Below are 13,371 nucleotides of genomic sequence, written 5' to 3' on the forward strand. Positions count from 1 at the left end.
GCTGAAACCATATAGGAACCTCTTATCTAATTAAAGCCAAGGTCCGAAGGCCATGGCCAGTATCTCAAGAATAGCTCCTTGAATCTTTTTCACCAGACGAATCCATGTCATCCTTCATATTTTACTATTGAGGGGCACTAATAGTTGGGCAGAGTTGCAGTTATACTCACGGTTTTGTAGTAGTCATTCGCAGGAATTCTAAATTGTCTAATTTTGTGTAGATAAACATTAAAATGTGAGACAAGGAGAGGGCTAAACTGGGACGAGCCTGAATTCCTGAAGGGACAAAAGCTGCAATTTTATCAATTTGTCCTATACTATCATTTTGCCCACTATAAGTATTGTGATTTAGCCAAAAAATAAAAAATAAAAAATTTCAAAAGATAAGCAGGAAGCTAAAAATGGCCTGTAAATATCACCCTTTGCTTGATTGGAGAGCATCATTTTGCACGGTGTTACGACAAAACTTGTACCAAAATTCTTACATCCCACCTAAGGGCAAGATCCATAAGCAGTACAAAAAGAAGGGGACAGTTGAGCTGAATGTATCAAGATCATAACCTACAAACTAGATTTCACTTCCAATGGCACGCTGCAATTCAGGAATCTGTTCTCCTGCTACTTACAAGGTCGCTGACAAAATCGTCCTTGTCATTTTCACATTGTTCAAGAAATTCTGCATAGCGATCTGGATCATAAGCAGCAGCCCTGCGCAAGTGCTCAGCAGCCTCAGCTTTGCGACCCGCACCAAATAAAGCACTGAAAAGCCATTGAGACAGTCCCGGTAAGATGGTCTATTTTTCCGGTAATACGAATTACAAAGTGTTTAAATGCCACGTGCATGGAAAAGAAAGCAGGATTATTACCTAGAGAGTACTAATAATCCATCATAGTAATGAGCTTTGGTCATTGGATCCATTGGCTCTTCAAGAGAAGCTAATCTTTCCAGGTGTGCCATGCCTTCTTCATTTCTCCCCTATTAAAAAAAAAGGTTAGTCCACGTAGATGTGATAAAAGAGGGGTTCTTTTTGCATCCAGAATTTGATCTTTGTAATGAGCATTTAAGATCATAACGTTTTAAATGCAAGCAATTTGATTTTAAAGATCAAAAAAGTACCATCCTATCAAATTTTGATTGTTCTTTGTGAAGCGACAATATTGAAAAATCTGTAAAGCTGTGTCAAGGAGTCTAAAAAGCAAATGCAATTTAAGGGCACAATGGATGAGCATGAAAATTTCAAATCACACTTTAGGTTTTATAGTTTTTATACATCATGTCCAATTCAGTGTCCCCCAAAATCCACTAAAGTTCAAATGGTAAGGTTAGTCAGACAGAAAAGTTCATTTACAAGACCATGCAATTCCTCTCATCAAGTTCTGGCCTGAAGGTACACAGAAGAGGAGTTCCTGTTTACCAATTAATTTTCAAACCAGGCATGCAGAGGTCAAATGATACCTGTCGCATAAAAGCACTACCAGCCCATGTAGATGAAAGTATTAAGAGATCAACATCCTCGACATCTGTGGGATGGCCAGCTACAAGAAGCTGAACAGAAATGAGAGAAAAAAACTAATTAAGGAAAACATGTCTCAAATGTAATTTCAAACTAACTATAGTTCAACACAGCAATTCACCATAAACATTTTCTACATTCTACTATCATAACTTAATAGATAAGATCTACATGATTTCACACATTAAGTAGGATTTTCAGTAAAGGCTAAATGGAGATGGACAATTGTAAATCACAAATATTGTACAATTAAATCCATAACGTTTGCTGATAATAGATTTTATAACATAAATTACTATGGGAATTGAACTCAAACTGATAAAATGGGATTGAACATGAGGTAACTCAACCAAAAAAATCAAGTAATATACCTTAGCAATAGCACACTCCAAGTATTCAATAGCCTCATCCAGGAAGTTTTTTTGCAATAGTGCTTGCCCCAGGAGAAGCAATGCTCTTACATACTCAGGATCCTTCTTAAGAGCAAGTCTGTAATTAAAATTTACAGATGCAGCTATGGCACGGAAATTGAAGCCAATCATATACTACAGAAAGAAATCATACCTTAAGAGTTGAATTGCCCTGTCCTGATTTCCATTTGCCAAGAATTTCACAGAAAGCTGTTCAAATTGCCAGAAATATTTTGCTGACAAATTACAACAGATCTTAATGCAACTTGCATGAGACAGAAGACTTAAATTAGTTCACTTACAAGGACCAGGTCCTTTGGTGATAGATTTTGAACAGAAACTCCACCATGCACTCCTGGTTGATTTGTTTCCTTAACACCAATTTTTGCTCTCTCATCACTGTCTAATTCTGGCACAGCAGCTTTATCAGGTAGACCTAACTTCTCGCGAATATCTGTATGGCGGAGGGCTAATTGCTGCAATTGCCCACAGAAAATGCATACAGTTGCAGATTGGTCGATTCTAACTTAAAAGTAAGATATAAGTAATGGAGATGGTGGTACAGAAAGACAATACGCAAAAAGGTAATATGTAGCATTGGAAATCTCTTTTTCCCAGTATTATATGGTTCATTTGAACAGGAGACATATATATATATATATATAATCACCGAAGGCAAGTATATTTAAGCAGTAAAGTTCTTATCCACACAACACCTTATGTCAAGACCTTTTCAACTAGTGAAGTCTACAAGCTGTTAATGTTCAATTTAGCATTTGTTGGAATACTATTGAAGGCGCAATTACCAGATAAACAAGGAACCAAAGAGCAAATCTTATTACTAATAGCACCTTATGAAAAACTTTTTGAAGCTATAGGGCTCTCTAGAATACAACCATTTCTGGCTGTTAAGGGGGATAGCAACAACTAACCTGAAGGGTGTTTAACAAAATATTCGTAAACCAAAACACTAAAGATCCCTGCACAATAGAAAAGTAGAAGTGGAAAATTCCATGTCATAGTGCGTACATGTATTCCAACAATGGCATTTGAATTAATTGACAACTGTAAAAGCAAAAGATACAGAAGAAGAGAGTTGAATCAGCATAAATGTTGTGTGGCAGTGGATTTCTGAACAAGTCAATATTAGCATGTTTTAATATTCTGATATTGCATTTAACACCACAGAAGAAAAAAATTATGAAGGCACCAAACCAAGAGGATTTGATGCTCAAGAATTTGTGGCAGAACTCAATTAAAACTCAGTATAGATTTAATCATATATTTCAATATATCTACCAAAATAAACTTAATAAAGATGTTAAATAGCCAAGTTTCACATATTACAAGAAAAATGCTTAAACAAATTATTACAAGATCGCATCACTGATACAAAACAAGGAATCCTTATGCATCTTATGGAATTAATACCTTTGTTTCAAGGATGCCTTTGGCTCCTTATCACACCATGTACCTAAAATGACCAAGCCAAACTTAGGTCCAAAGGACAACTTAAACAACTCGATGGGGCTGTAGTTATCACCCTCAACTTGGACTACGTCCAACTAAACATGCTACTTGAAAATCAATTGTGTTCGGGTAAAAGACACTCGTGTCATTTTGTTTACAAAAATTAATTCAAACTTAATGCATTTTTATGTGCTTGATTGTTGATAACTCAGCATAAGTTTATGTTGAAGAAGGAACAGGAACAAGCCAGAGACTTAATTCAATGACAAATGTCACCTCTATTTTCTGTCGTTGAACTCATAAAACTTGACCAACAGCAACTAATTCTACAAACTAAAAACCAGATGGAGCTCGATAAAATGTCAATATCCACATCTCATGAAAGCAACTTAGCTTCAAAACAAAAGAAAAACTCTTGCAGCAAAAACCCTTTCTACAATTGGAGTTCACAGCATCATTGAGAACTTCAGCATTAAAATCAAGGCCTATGGATTTTCTTCTGCAAGGATCAAGAAGCAGGCATTCCGAACAGAATATCTAAACCTCTTTCAATACTTAGTATCAAAGTTAGTTTTCAATCAAAGTTAGTTTTCAAACAGAAAAAGAAGATGGCTAATCAGTCAGATTTAAGCTTGACACCCAGTAGACCCAACTAAATACATCGGCAAGGATGCGACATCATCATGGTTTATATAAGACAAGTGCACTGAGCTTGCCATGATCAAAGACTTCTGATTAATTAATCAAAATATAAGCCAGCATTCCCTCTTTTGCAGTAGATGAAGGGATTCTCTGATTGTACATGCTTTATATATTTCCATAGTCACTAAGTGCCAAAATAATAAGTTATGTTACCTGAGGGACATTAAATGTAATGAACAAGATTGGAATTGATAGAAGTTCCAAGTATGTCTTGTAATACTGCAACAGCATATCAAGAACAAGCATCACCAATTTGTCTCAACGGTCACATTAAGAATTAAACACCAGAACCAATATGAGATCTCTAAGTTGACATGTATGTCAAAGAAAAATAGCATCAACCTACTAAAATCAAACTCACCTTGGCTAATTTTTCAAAGACATCAGAAACTTTTCCAGTTGATGATTTTTGAAATGCTATCTGGAGAAATGTACAAAAAAATTAAAAATAAAAATAAACAGGTCCAAAATATAGATGCAACAGTGGAGAAGGCACCAGAGAATAGAGTAATCACAAGAACGGTGTGACTCTCACTTCCCAGTTTCAACAAGATTCATGTAACATACAGGCGCCACCAACACAAAGCATTGCACCAGCACACAGGCTTTTTGAACAATTTAGAAACAGTTTAAGGTAAAATTCATTGATCTGCAGGTTAATCTGAATGTAAAATTTAATTAAGGGGTAAGTGGCTAAGTGCATTTGTAACAGAAAACATAACCATCTTGCAAGCAACACAACTGAATGGCACAATGAAATAACTCACAAAATAATTTTAGTAATTGATCAAATCTAATGAAGTAAGACACGCATATATAATCACATATTCCGGGATTTACATAATAATGGTCGATTTTTAACATGTTCCCTAGCATTGACATTCCAATAGCTATATTACAACAAATCCAACATGAATCAAATTTTAAAATTATAAAACATTTTAAGATAGTAACAGACGAAGAAAGATATATCTCCAAGTCTTTTTCAAGCTAATTTAAGAACCAAGAGACCATCATTTATAGATTAAACTACCCCAGAGGAGATTATGTAGAATACTCAAAGAGCATGTGTACATTATGTAGTGACGTTTCCATTTAAAAAAGTAGAGAAACTTTGCCAATGAAAGAAACGAGGTAAGGGCAGGGTAGTACCTGAACGTTAGTGTAATGCAACCCAGCAATCAGTAAAGGAAAGAGAGGGCCAAAAACACCATTAGGGAATTCAGTCAGATTCTGAAACCAGAAAATCCCTCCCTGCATTTTGAAAAATGAACTTACTATTGTTAATGTTGACATAATATTCAAAGATGAAAGAAGAATCCACATAAAGGAAGTGATAAGATAATTCAATTGCAGTTGGGAAGAAGAAGACAAAAGAAGCACTTTTGGACAACAGTACAAGTTATTGCAAATGAAATATCAACAGAAATTTTCAGTCGTTGAATATTCCACTTCATGGACAGTTACTTGTGACTCTGCGACATGTTCAAGCTATTTAATCATGAAAAATAAGCAACAAAAAATGCATTATAAATTTCCAATGGTGATCAAATTTATATCAAACTTTTGAGAACAATGTCCTTTCTATCACAACTAATTATAGATCCTTTTTCAATTGTTTATCACAAAACAATTAGCTGGACTCCGCCATATGCCTATGCAGTAGGGTAAAGCAGATTTTAGGGACTAAACCAAGGGAAAAATGATGAGATATCTTCAGCATCAATTGACATTGTCCAAAATCAAAGGTATAAAATATAACATAAGAAAAATGTACACAAAATTATATTTCCAGAAATATAGCAAGAATGCACAATTTTGCAAGTCTTCTCAATTGCAGTTGCATTTTTGTTATTAAAAAATTGACAATGGAATAGTATAACAATGCTATTGCAAAAACTTCCAGAGCAGTAACAGAAGCAAATATTTTAGTCTTATTGTGACAAGAGTTTTTCCATTTCAAAATTTAAGATTACAAAATCAAATAAGCATCCAGATAATAAGTGACACTGGATGACTTACACAATCAAAACCAGGGTGATGATCCAGGGACATTCTACGGAAAGTTGTAATCCATAAAAGAAACAAGGGAACCTGCAATTAATCAAGAGGCAAAACAACCAAAAATCAGACTGTAGCTTCATGATGAGTATGCACCTTGCAAAAACCTTCAGTTTATATCCAAAAGTGCCAGAATACCAGTACTTTATTTTAGATGTAAACAACAACACTACATAATGAAGCTTGATGTGACTTATTAGCCGGGGCAAAATCAAAAGTTTCAACACAAAGGCATACATCAGATGCTAAAAGTACAAACAAAAACCTAACTATCTACAATTGCCCAAAAAACTTTCTTCCCAAAAGTAGATAATATAAGTAATTTCTAAAGGTGAAAACTCACTTGACCTTAACATTCTCTTTAATTTAAGGAAGATGTATTCTAGTGCAAAAAATTAGTAGACCTTCAGAAACCCCAATTTTGACATAGCAGACACTTTGCTTGATAGTCAGATATGCCAAACTAAACATGCGACATGGAATTTCGTTCAAACATGATTTCATTAATCCAAAGAAACAGTAAGCACCAGTTTCTTGAGTCTGGACATGATGTGGGTGACCTATTGCTTTTTTATCTCATTTTGAATATCTTTTATACCTTTTATTTTTCTGTTCAAGGATCACCAATACGTCAAGAACACATATCCTAAATTATTTGCTGTAAAGACTAACCACTTAACTACAAGTGTCACTTAATTCTGATTGATGCATTTAGCTCTTTTTTGCCCTTTTCTGGTGTTACATTGCCTGACAATGGTTGGAATGAACTTAATTTTTCAAAACAATAAACAGGCATATGTCATAAATAACTTTGCAGGAGTAGTAGAAAGCAATAACTACAGGAAATTGTTACTCGCTTCTGAATATGCAGAAAAAAGAAGTGCATGCTAGAAGCTCTACTTGTTCTACAATAAGCCTTTCTGATATAAGTTATTGAACATGATTTACATGAAATTTATAAAAGTTCCAATGGCCATAGTCTTAATATTACACTTCAACCAGAAAAGCACTGTATGTATTAGCTCAGCTGCAAATTAATGTGTGCCTCTCAATTGAATTTCAAACAATGAATATTCTTTCTATATTCGGATTGATTTTGCAGAAGGATAAAGAAGTTTTTTCTGTTTTGTGAACCAATAAATGATGCAGGTCATCTGAAAACGAAATAAAAAAACACTAAAGATCCACCTCAGGAAAGATAATAATCATCACCTGGACGGTAAAAGTTGCAAAAAACCAGAAAAATGATGGGCAGCCAACTGCTTTCCTTTCTTTCTGGAAAAGTGCAAGTTGATCCTTGAAACTCCTTCCTGAGAAAGGCGGTGGCAATGGAGGAGGCACTTTAAGAGATGCATAAGATGGTCAGGTTAAGTATCAGAACCAACAAATAGTAGTACCTTTTTAATTTATCTTCTCCTTCGTTTATTCTACTTTTCCCGTTCATCTTTGAAAGACAACTTAGTTACTCCCATTCACATTTTTTGACTTCCTTTTTTCCATTCCACAAGAGTCAGCAATCAAAATTAAATTTTCTAGCAATTACAGCAAACCAAAAGGGTTCCCGCTCTCTAAAACTGACCGAGTAATTAAATGGTAGAAGTCCAAATGGACAATTAGGAAAAGAAGTAAGAAAACAAGTCAAATTCTCACATTTAGGGAAAACTTCTGCAATCTTCTTCAACTTGTGAAGTTGAAGCACTACAAAGGGAAACAATGTGAGTCTTAGCGCCAGCGTTGAGGAAGCAATCACTAGCCACCTGCAAATTGAATGATCAACATCAATTCATCAAGCTAATTTCTTACTAAAAAACTAAATTTTCGCACTAATGCATAAGTCATAACTTATATCTTACAGACAACCAGGAACAAACTGAACTTTTATGGGTAAATAAAATTATGGGAACTGAAACGGAAATTACCAAGGGAAACCGGTGAAATCGTGATAACCATCGAGAAACCAAATCAACGCACGGACTGGAAGAATTGACTCCTCTGCAACACTATCAGCACCAATTTCTCCAGCTCCGGCGGTACTTATCGCGGAGAAGAGCTCGGACTGAGTGAGGTCCGAGTCACCATCGAATTGGCCAGTTGACTCACTAGTGGAAAAGGAGCGACTCAAAAGGAAATTATAAGCGGTGAGATATCGCAGCGGTGGATTTGACGGCGCTGCCGCCGGAATTTTTTGGTGTAAGAAATGGCGGTGGTTAGGGTGGTGGTGAGGCTTAATGGAGAAGTAGAAAGAGGAGTTGGAAAGTGAACGGCGAGATCGACGGAGGAGGTTTGAGAGGGTAGAGATTTTTGGAGTTGCCATTTCTGGCGAAGGTTTTAGCTGACGGCCGCGACGGCGGAACGGGAGGAAGAAGAAGCACTACTTATTATTGGAATGAAGCGCTTGAAATACACGTGTTGAATTCTTACATATTTTGACAACAGGACTCGGAGAAATGCTAAATCCACATTCCCTCCCCCCAAAAGCCTCATGGCCAAATATACTCTTGGTGCTAAAAAAAAAAAAAAAAAAAAAAACATGAAGATTGAAGAATGTAAAATTGTCTAATTTTTCACACTATCATATAGAACTTTCTATACATTATCCTTCACTTTTCTATTCTTAATACTTGAGTGATATTATTAATGAATTTTTTGTTTGTGGGATAGAAGGCATATGAATAAACTTTTGTGTACGATAGATTGAAAATTAAGATATTGATTTATATTATTGACAAAAAACTCTTAAAACTTCATGAAATTTGTTTAACTTGCAATGTTTTACAAGATACTCATTTGACATGAAGATGACACGGTGTATGATTTCAACGTTTGTTATTAAAGATAAAATATATATTTTTGAGTTATCGTTTTTAGCACGAATTTCAATTATCTATATTTAGGTGATTCTTATCACGCTCAAAATTATTGTCTTAGGGTATTCAAGAACATTATCGAATTACCAACAAAATAACATATAATTTTCTTAATTCTTGAGCAAATCATTGCACAAGAAGATTTGCTACAATATCTATCACTTCATCAGCAAAATAAAACTTACAATAATCCACTCTTTTACCATTATGAAGTACTCCTAAACATTATTCATATTTTCCCCTCCTTCCGACAAACATGTCCTAATTCTGCCTAGACCTTTTAGTTCTCTTCATCCACTTCTCCATCCTCAAAGGCCTTAGTTGGAAAAGTCTTCGAAAAACCAGTCGGATTCTTGAACGTAACTTTCTCAGAATTTGGATCTTCAATGTAAATATCAGAAACAGTGACCCAAATAAAGAGTTCCTTGCTTTTTACACCCGTCAGCTTTTTCATCCTACGATCCTCAACAAAGGCAGTAACCTCTGTATCATACGCTACAGTACGGCCAATGGATCGAAACTTATGCTCCTTTTTGTTCTTCTGCTTCAGCCAAACGAAACCTGTAGATTCATTATAGCCCGCCTCGATGAACTCATCCAAGGGCAGTAGGCCCTTTGGGAGGTTCATATTCTGCAGGAGTTCACGAGATTTTTCTTTGCAGAGGGCAGGGTCTGAGTACATTTCAGCATTTTCTCTGTGGTTTTCAATGAGTTGGGATGACATTTTTTAGGATGAGGGACTTTGGAATGGAAATGGGAAGGCAGAAGGAGATTGATTGTATGAGGTTGTTTTGGTGTAGGAAAAGGTGGTGGGAAAGGGGTTTATATAGGAAATATTTGGCATGGAAAATTTACCAAAAAAAAAAAAATGGCAACTTTTAATATGGAAATGTGAGGTGCAATTGATATATATGGTGGGTCAATATGAGGTGAACCTTTCGAGGTGCAACATCTTAGTGTATCTGACTTCATTAGTATCCGAGCACAAATGTACAATGAATCTTCTATCACTTCCAAATTAGTTGTTTTAGATTTTTTCCATTTAGTCTTGGTTATATATATAATAGTAATGTCTTCTTTCATGGTTTATTCCTTGAATTCTGTAAATGCAGGAGAATATATTTCTTCAAAGGAAGTAAATTGGGTACCGGAGAAATTCCATATTCAATATTGGTGCTGGTGTTTATGGGGATATACATACTTGATGAATTGCGTTTCTGAACATATATGATAAGGAAAGTGAGGCTAATTTGGCAGAGATTTCATGGTTTCAAATTCATATCTTTGTCATAGATCATAATACATATATTCAACCCAGATTTTGCTGATTGACACCGATTGAAATGGAGATTTCAAGTACGGTTATGATTATTCAGGGCATTTGTTCATTTGATTCTGCACAACAAAACAATTCCTGTTTTTTTTTTCTAGAACAACGAGTGTGTTTGGATTATGCATAATTTCCACCTTATTTACACGCACTGATTTGCTTGCATGATCAACACATTTTTCAATCACTTTTTTATCTCGCATGTATCATATCAAAAAGTAGTGTTACAATATTTTTTCACAAAATTATTCAAATAATTTACTATCCAAACACACTGATCCAAACCTAGTAAGGATTTACATCAGATTGTCTCAACCCTCAAGGGGAATGTTTCAAATACTCTAGTACAAGAGATTCAATCAAGATATATATATATATATATATATGGATTACAAAAGAATCATACACATTTGATATATCTCCTCCTTCAAGAATGATAGAATTACAGAATATATATGCAATTAGCATGCATGTTCAGTACGTAAACTTACAACCATGAACGCTCGAATAGATGAACAATTAATTGTTTCACTTTGCTCAACTGCTATCCACCAACAATAAACTAAATACGTGCCTGCTGCATGCCTTTCAAGTTTGAAGACAACTTAGTGACCATGCATCATGATGCAAGATATTGAAAAGGCAACCAAGTTCAAAGGGACAACATATATCAGCAGTGGTTTTGCCTCTGGCGGTGCTGAAAGATGCTACTATCAGCAGTGGTTAGTGGTTTGGAGTGGTTAGTGGTTGGAGTACTTACCAAGTTTCTAACTTCTTACGCTTCATCTTCTGATACAAATTTTGCTCTTTTATCAACGGTAGATAGATGGTTTTGCCTCTTTCAAGTGATGCAACTGGGCAGTACCACAGTGCTTACAGACTAAGGCCTTTAACATTAGTTGGCTGGTACAATATAACAAGCAGCTTGAAGATATATAGGTCTCTTTCTCGGTTGCTTTAGATTTTACAAAACTTGATTATAGAAATTGATTATAAAGAATAATCGAAATCAACATAAGCTGCTTTTTAGATGACTATAGATTTTAATTAATCAATCAAGAACAAATCCCGGCCATGGATAGTTTTTTGTACCCAAAAAGTAAAAAATATTGCATGTTTGTTGGTGGGAAGAAGCTAAGTACGTTAATGAACCTTCAAATAGTAGGTGATACAAGGTGTGCCCAATTCTTTTCTATATCCCTTTTCAATTCTTCTCAATTGTCACTATTATTGATCGATTCCTTTTTTGTCTCTTTTCTTGAATAGCGAATGGTGATGACCTAACACACGATCACAATCACGCAAACTAGGAAATACTACATCTTAAGCTTATGGGATGGCCAAGTCAATGTTCTCCACCAGATGCCATCAACATCAAATTATGCCTAGTTTGTCAAAGAAAACTTTTTGTTGCAACTTCTGGTTTGTGGTAAATGTGCTGGACTTGATAGATGTGATCCACGGTGGAATCAAAAGCAAATCTATAAACTTGGGTAATCATGCCAAGATTGCAGGATCCTCTCTATTTCACTCCCTTTTTTTGTGCTTCAATTTCTTATAGTATCTAAATCAGCAAAAGCCAAAAAGACTGGAGCACTGATAAGCTCAGTTTTACGAGTAAAACAAGAAAATCAACCCCACTTGAAATGCTATTTATAAGTACTATAACAAGAAAACTGCTCAGTCAAGTTGGCAAATATTTTGGGGAAGGAAATTCTTGTAGGCACCAGTGAATGAAGATGAACCATGCACTGTTTTGATCTTCAGAAATACATTTCTCATCGGTAAATGGTCACCAGGTTGTGATCCAATCCAATCTACCTTGTAGTTTCCAATCTCCTAGGAAAGCATGTTTCATATATACTACTTTAACTTGCTCGAGACTGAGTTCCAACTTCCAATGTGGGGTAGAGATTTGTTCCCTCTTTACATGGTGGCAAAACTGACCTACCCCATCTGGTGTAGTTTTCTTCGTTCTGCTCTTTCTTCTCATGATTCTGTAATTGAAGCATCAACCATTTTCCATCATGAAGAATGAAATCAACAAATAAACATGGCACCACAAGAATATTCCCACGTAATGATTAAGGAAAAAGAAAAGGTTCTTGTTTGGGATCCTTTTTCGTTTTTATCTGCTAGCTACTTTCATCTTTGGCTTGCAAATTTCCACTTACAACTCCGAAGAAACAATTTACCTTAGCTGTCAACCAGGTTGCATGCATGCTAGGCTTGTTCGAGGGAGGTGATACTCTGGGGTCCAAGGTCTCTTTGTACTAGTCTTTAATTTGCGCGGCCGTATAATGTTATTTACACTCTCACCATTTGTTATATTATATAGTCTAATAAATGAAAACTATATAATAAAATGATAGTAGGAGTGCAAATAACAAAAAAGAGAGCGTAAATAACATTTCTCTTAGTATAAAACATCAATTTTAAAATTTGGATCCACAAAATTGAAATCCAATTATGTCGTTTTGTCCCAAATGTATATAGCAAGATAATTATCTCATTACTCATTGACAATCTCGTTTTTATTGGGGCCGAATTCCTATTAATTAAAGATTTTGTAGTCACAGTACATTACTTTAACTGATTTTGGAAAAACAATTTTTATGATGTTCTCAATTACTTTTGGATTCTAATTATAAATTTTTTAATGACCAAAAAAGTTAAAATTTATAATCATTTAAAAAGTAGTTTTTGCTGATCCTGATTTCTCCATAATCATTTTTTGTCATCATATTTTGTAAAATTTAAAACAACCGAGAACAAGGCTAATGGTAAGAGACATCTTCAAAAATTGCTTCTGAAATTTCGTATCCATAAGGGGTGCATATATTTCGAGAATTTTCATTGGTAAAAAACCATCAATTAAATTTGAAGATCAAAAAATCAAATATTAGACTTGCAAGCAGTTGATTCATACCGTGATAAAATTCCTGGTAATCCAAAGATGATACCAAGTGTACAAAAAATTAAAAGGAAAGGAACAAAAAGAACAGAACAACTTTAAA

At 34.9% G+C, this 13,371-nt stretch overlaps 2 protein-coding genes across 3 annotated transcripts; both read right to left on the minus strand.

Annotated features, from left to right (window-relative positions):
• Positions 1–402: 402 nt before the first annotated feature.
• LOC113708740 (ALBINO3-like protein 2, chloroplastic) lies at positions 403–8,681 on the minus strand. 2 transcript variants are annotated; one of them, XM_072066247.1, is made up of 14 exons: positions 8,077–8,681; positions 7,808–7,914; positions 7,370–7,497; positions 6,119–6,190; positions 5,249–5,350; positions 4,458–4,517; positions 4,250–4,315; positions 2,857–2,904; positions 2,227–2,400; positions 2,079–2,134; positions 1,886–2,003; positions 1,457–1,546; positions 867–976; positions 403–759 (listed from the first exon to the last, which is right to left on the minus strand). In XM_072066247.1, the coding sequence occupies exons 1-14, from the start codon at positions 8,469–8,471 to the stop codon at positions 600–602; spliced, it is 1,686 nt and encodes a 561-aa protein (XP_071922348.1). In that variant the 5' UTR covers positions 8,472–8,681; the 3' UTR covers positions 403–599. The 2 variants fall into 2 exon arrangements, with proteins under 2 accessions (XP_071922348.1, XP_071922349.1); XM_072066248.1 differs by lacking the exon at positions 2,857–2,904 and having other exon boundaries at positions 8,077–8,661.
• Positions 8,682–9,107: 426 nt separating this feature from the next.
• Positions 9,108–9,867, minus strand: LOC140014798 (uncharacterized). Its single transcript, XM_072066250.1, has one exon. It carries the CDS (start codon positions 9,746–9,748, stop codon positions 9,305–9,307), a length of 444 nt encoding a protein of 147 aa, XP_071922351.1. The 5' UTR covers positions 9,749–9,867; the 3' UTR covers positions 9,108–9,304.
• Positions 9,868–13,371: the final 3,504 nt, after the last annotated feature.

This window comes from Coffea arabica, chromosome 9e, assembly GCF_036785885.1.
Source record: "Coffea arabica cultivar ET-39 chromosome 9e, Coffea Arabica ET-39 HiFi, whole genome shotgun sequence".
Taxonomy (NCBI): Eukaryota; Viridiplantae; Streptophyta; class Magnoliopsida; order Gentianales; family Rubiaceae; genus Coffea; species Coffea arabica.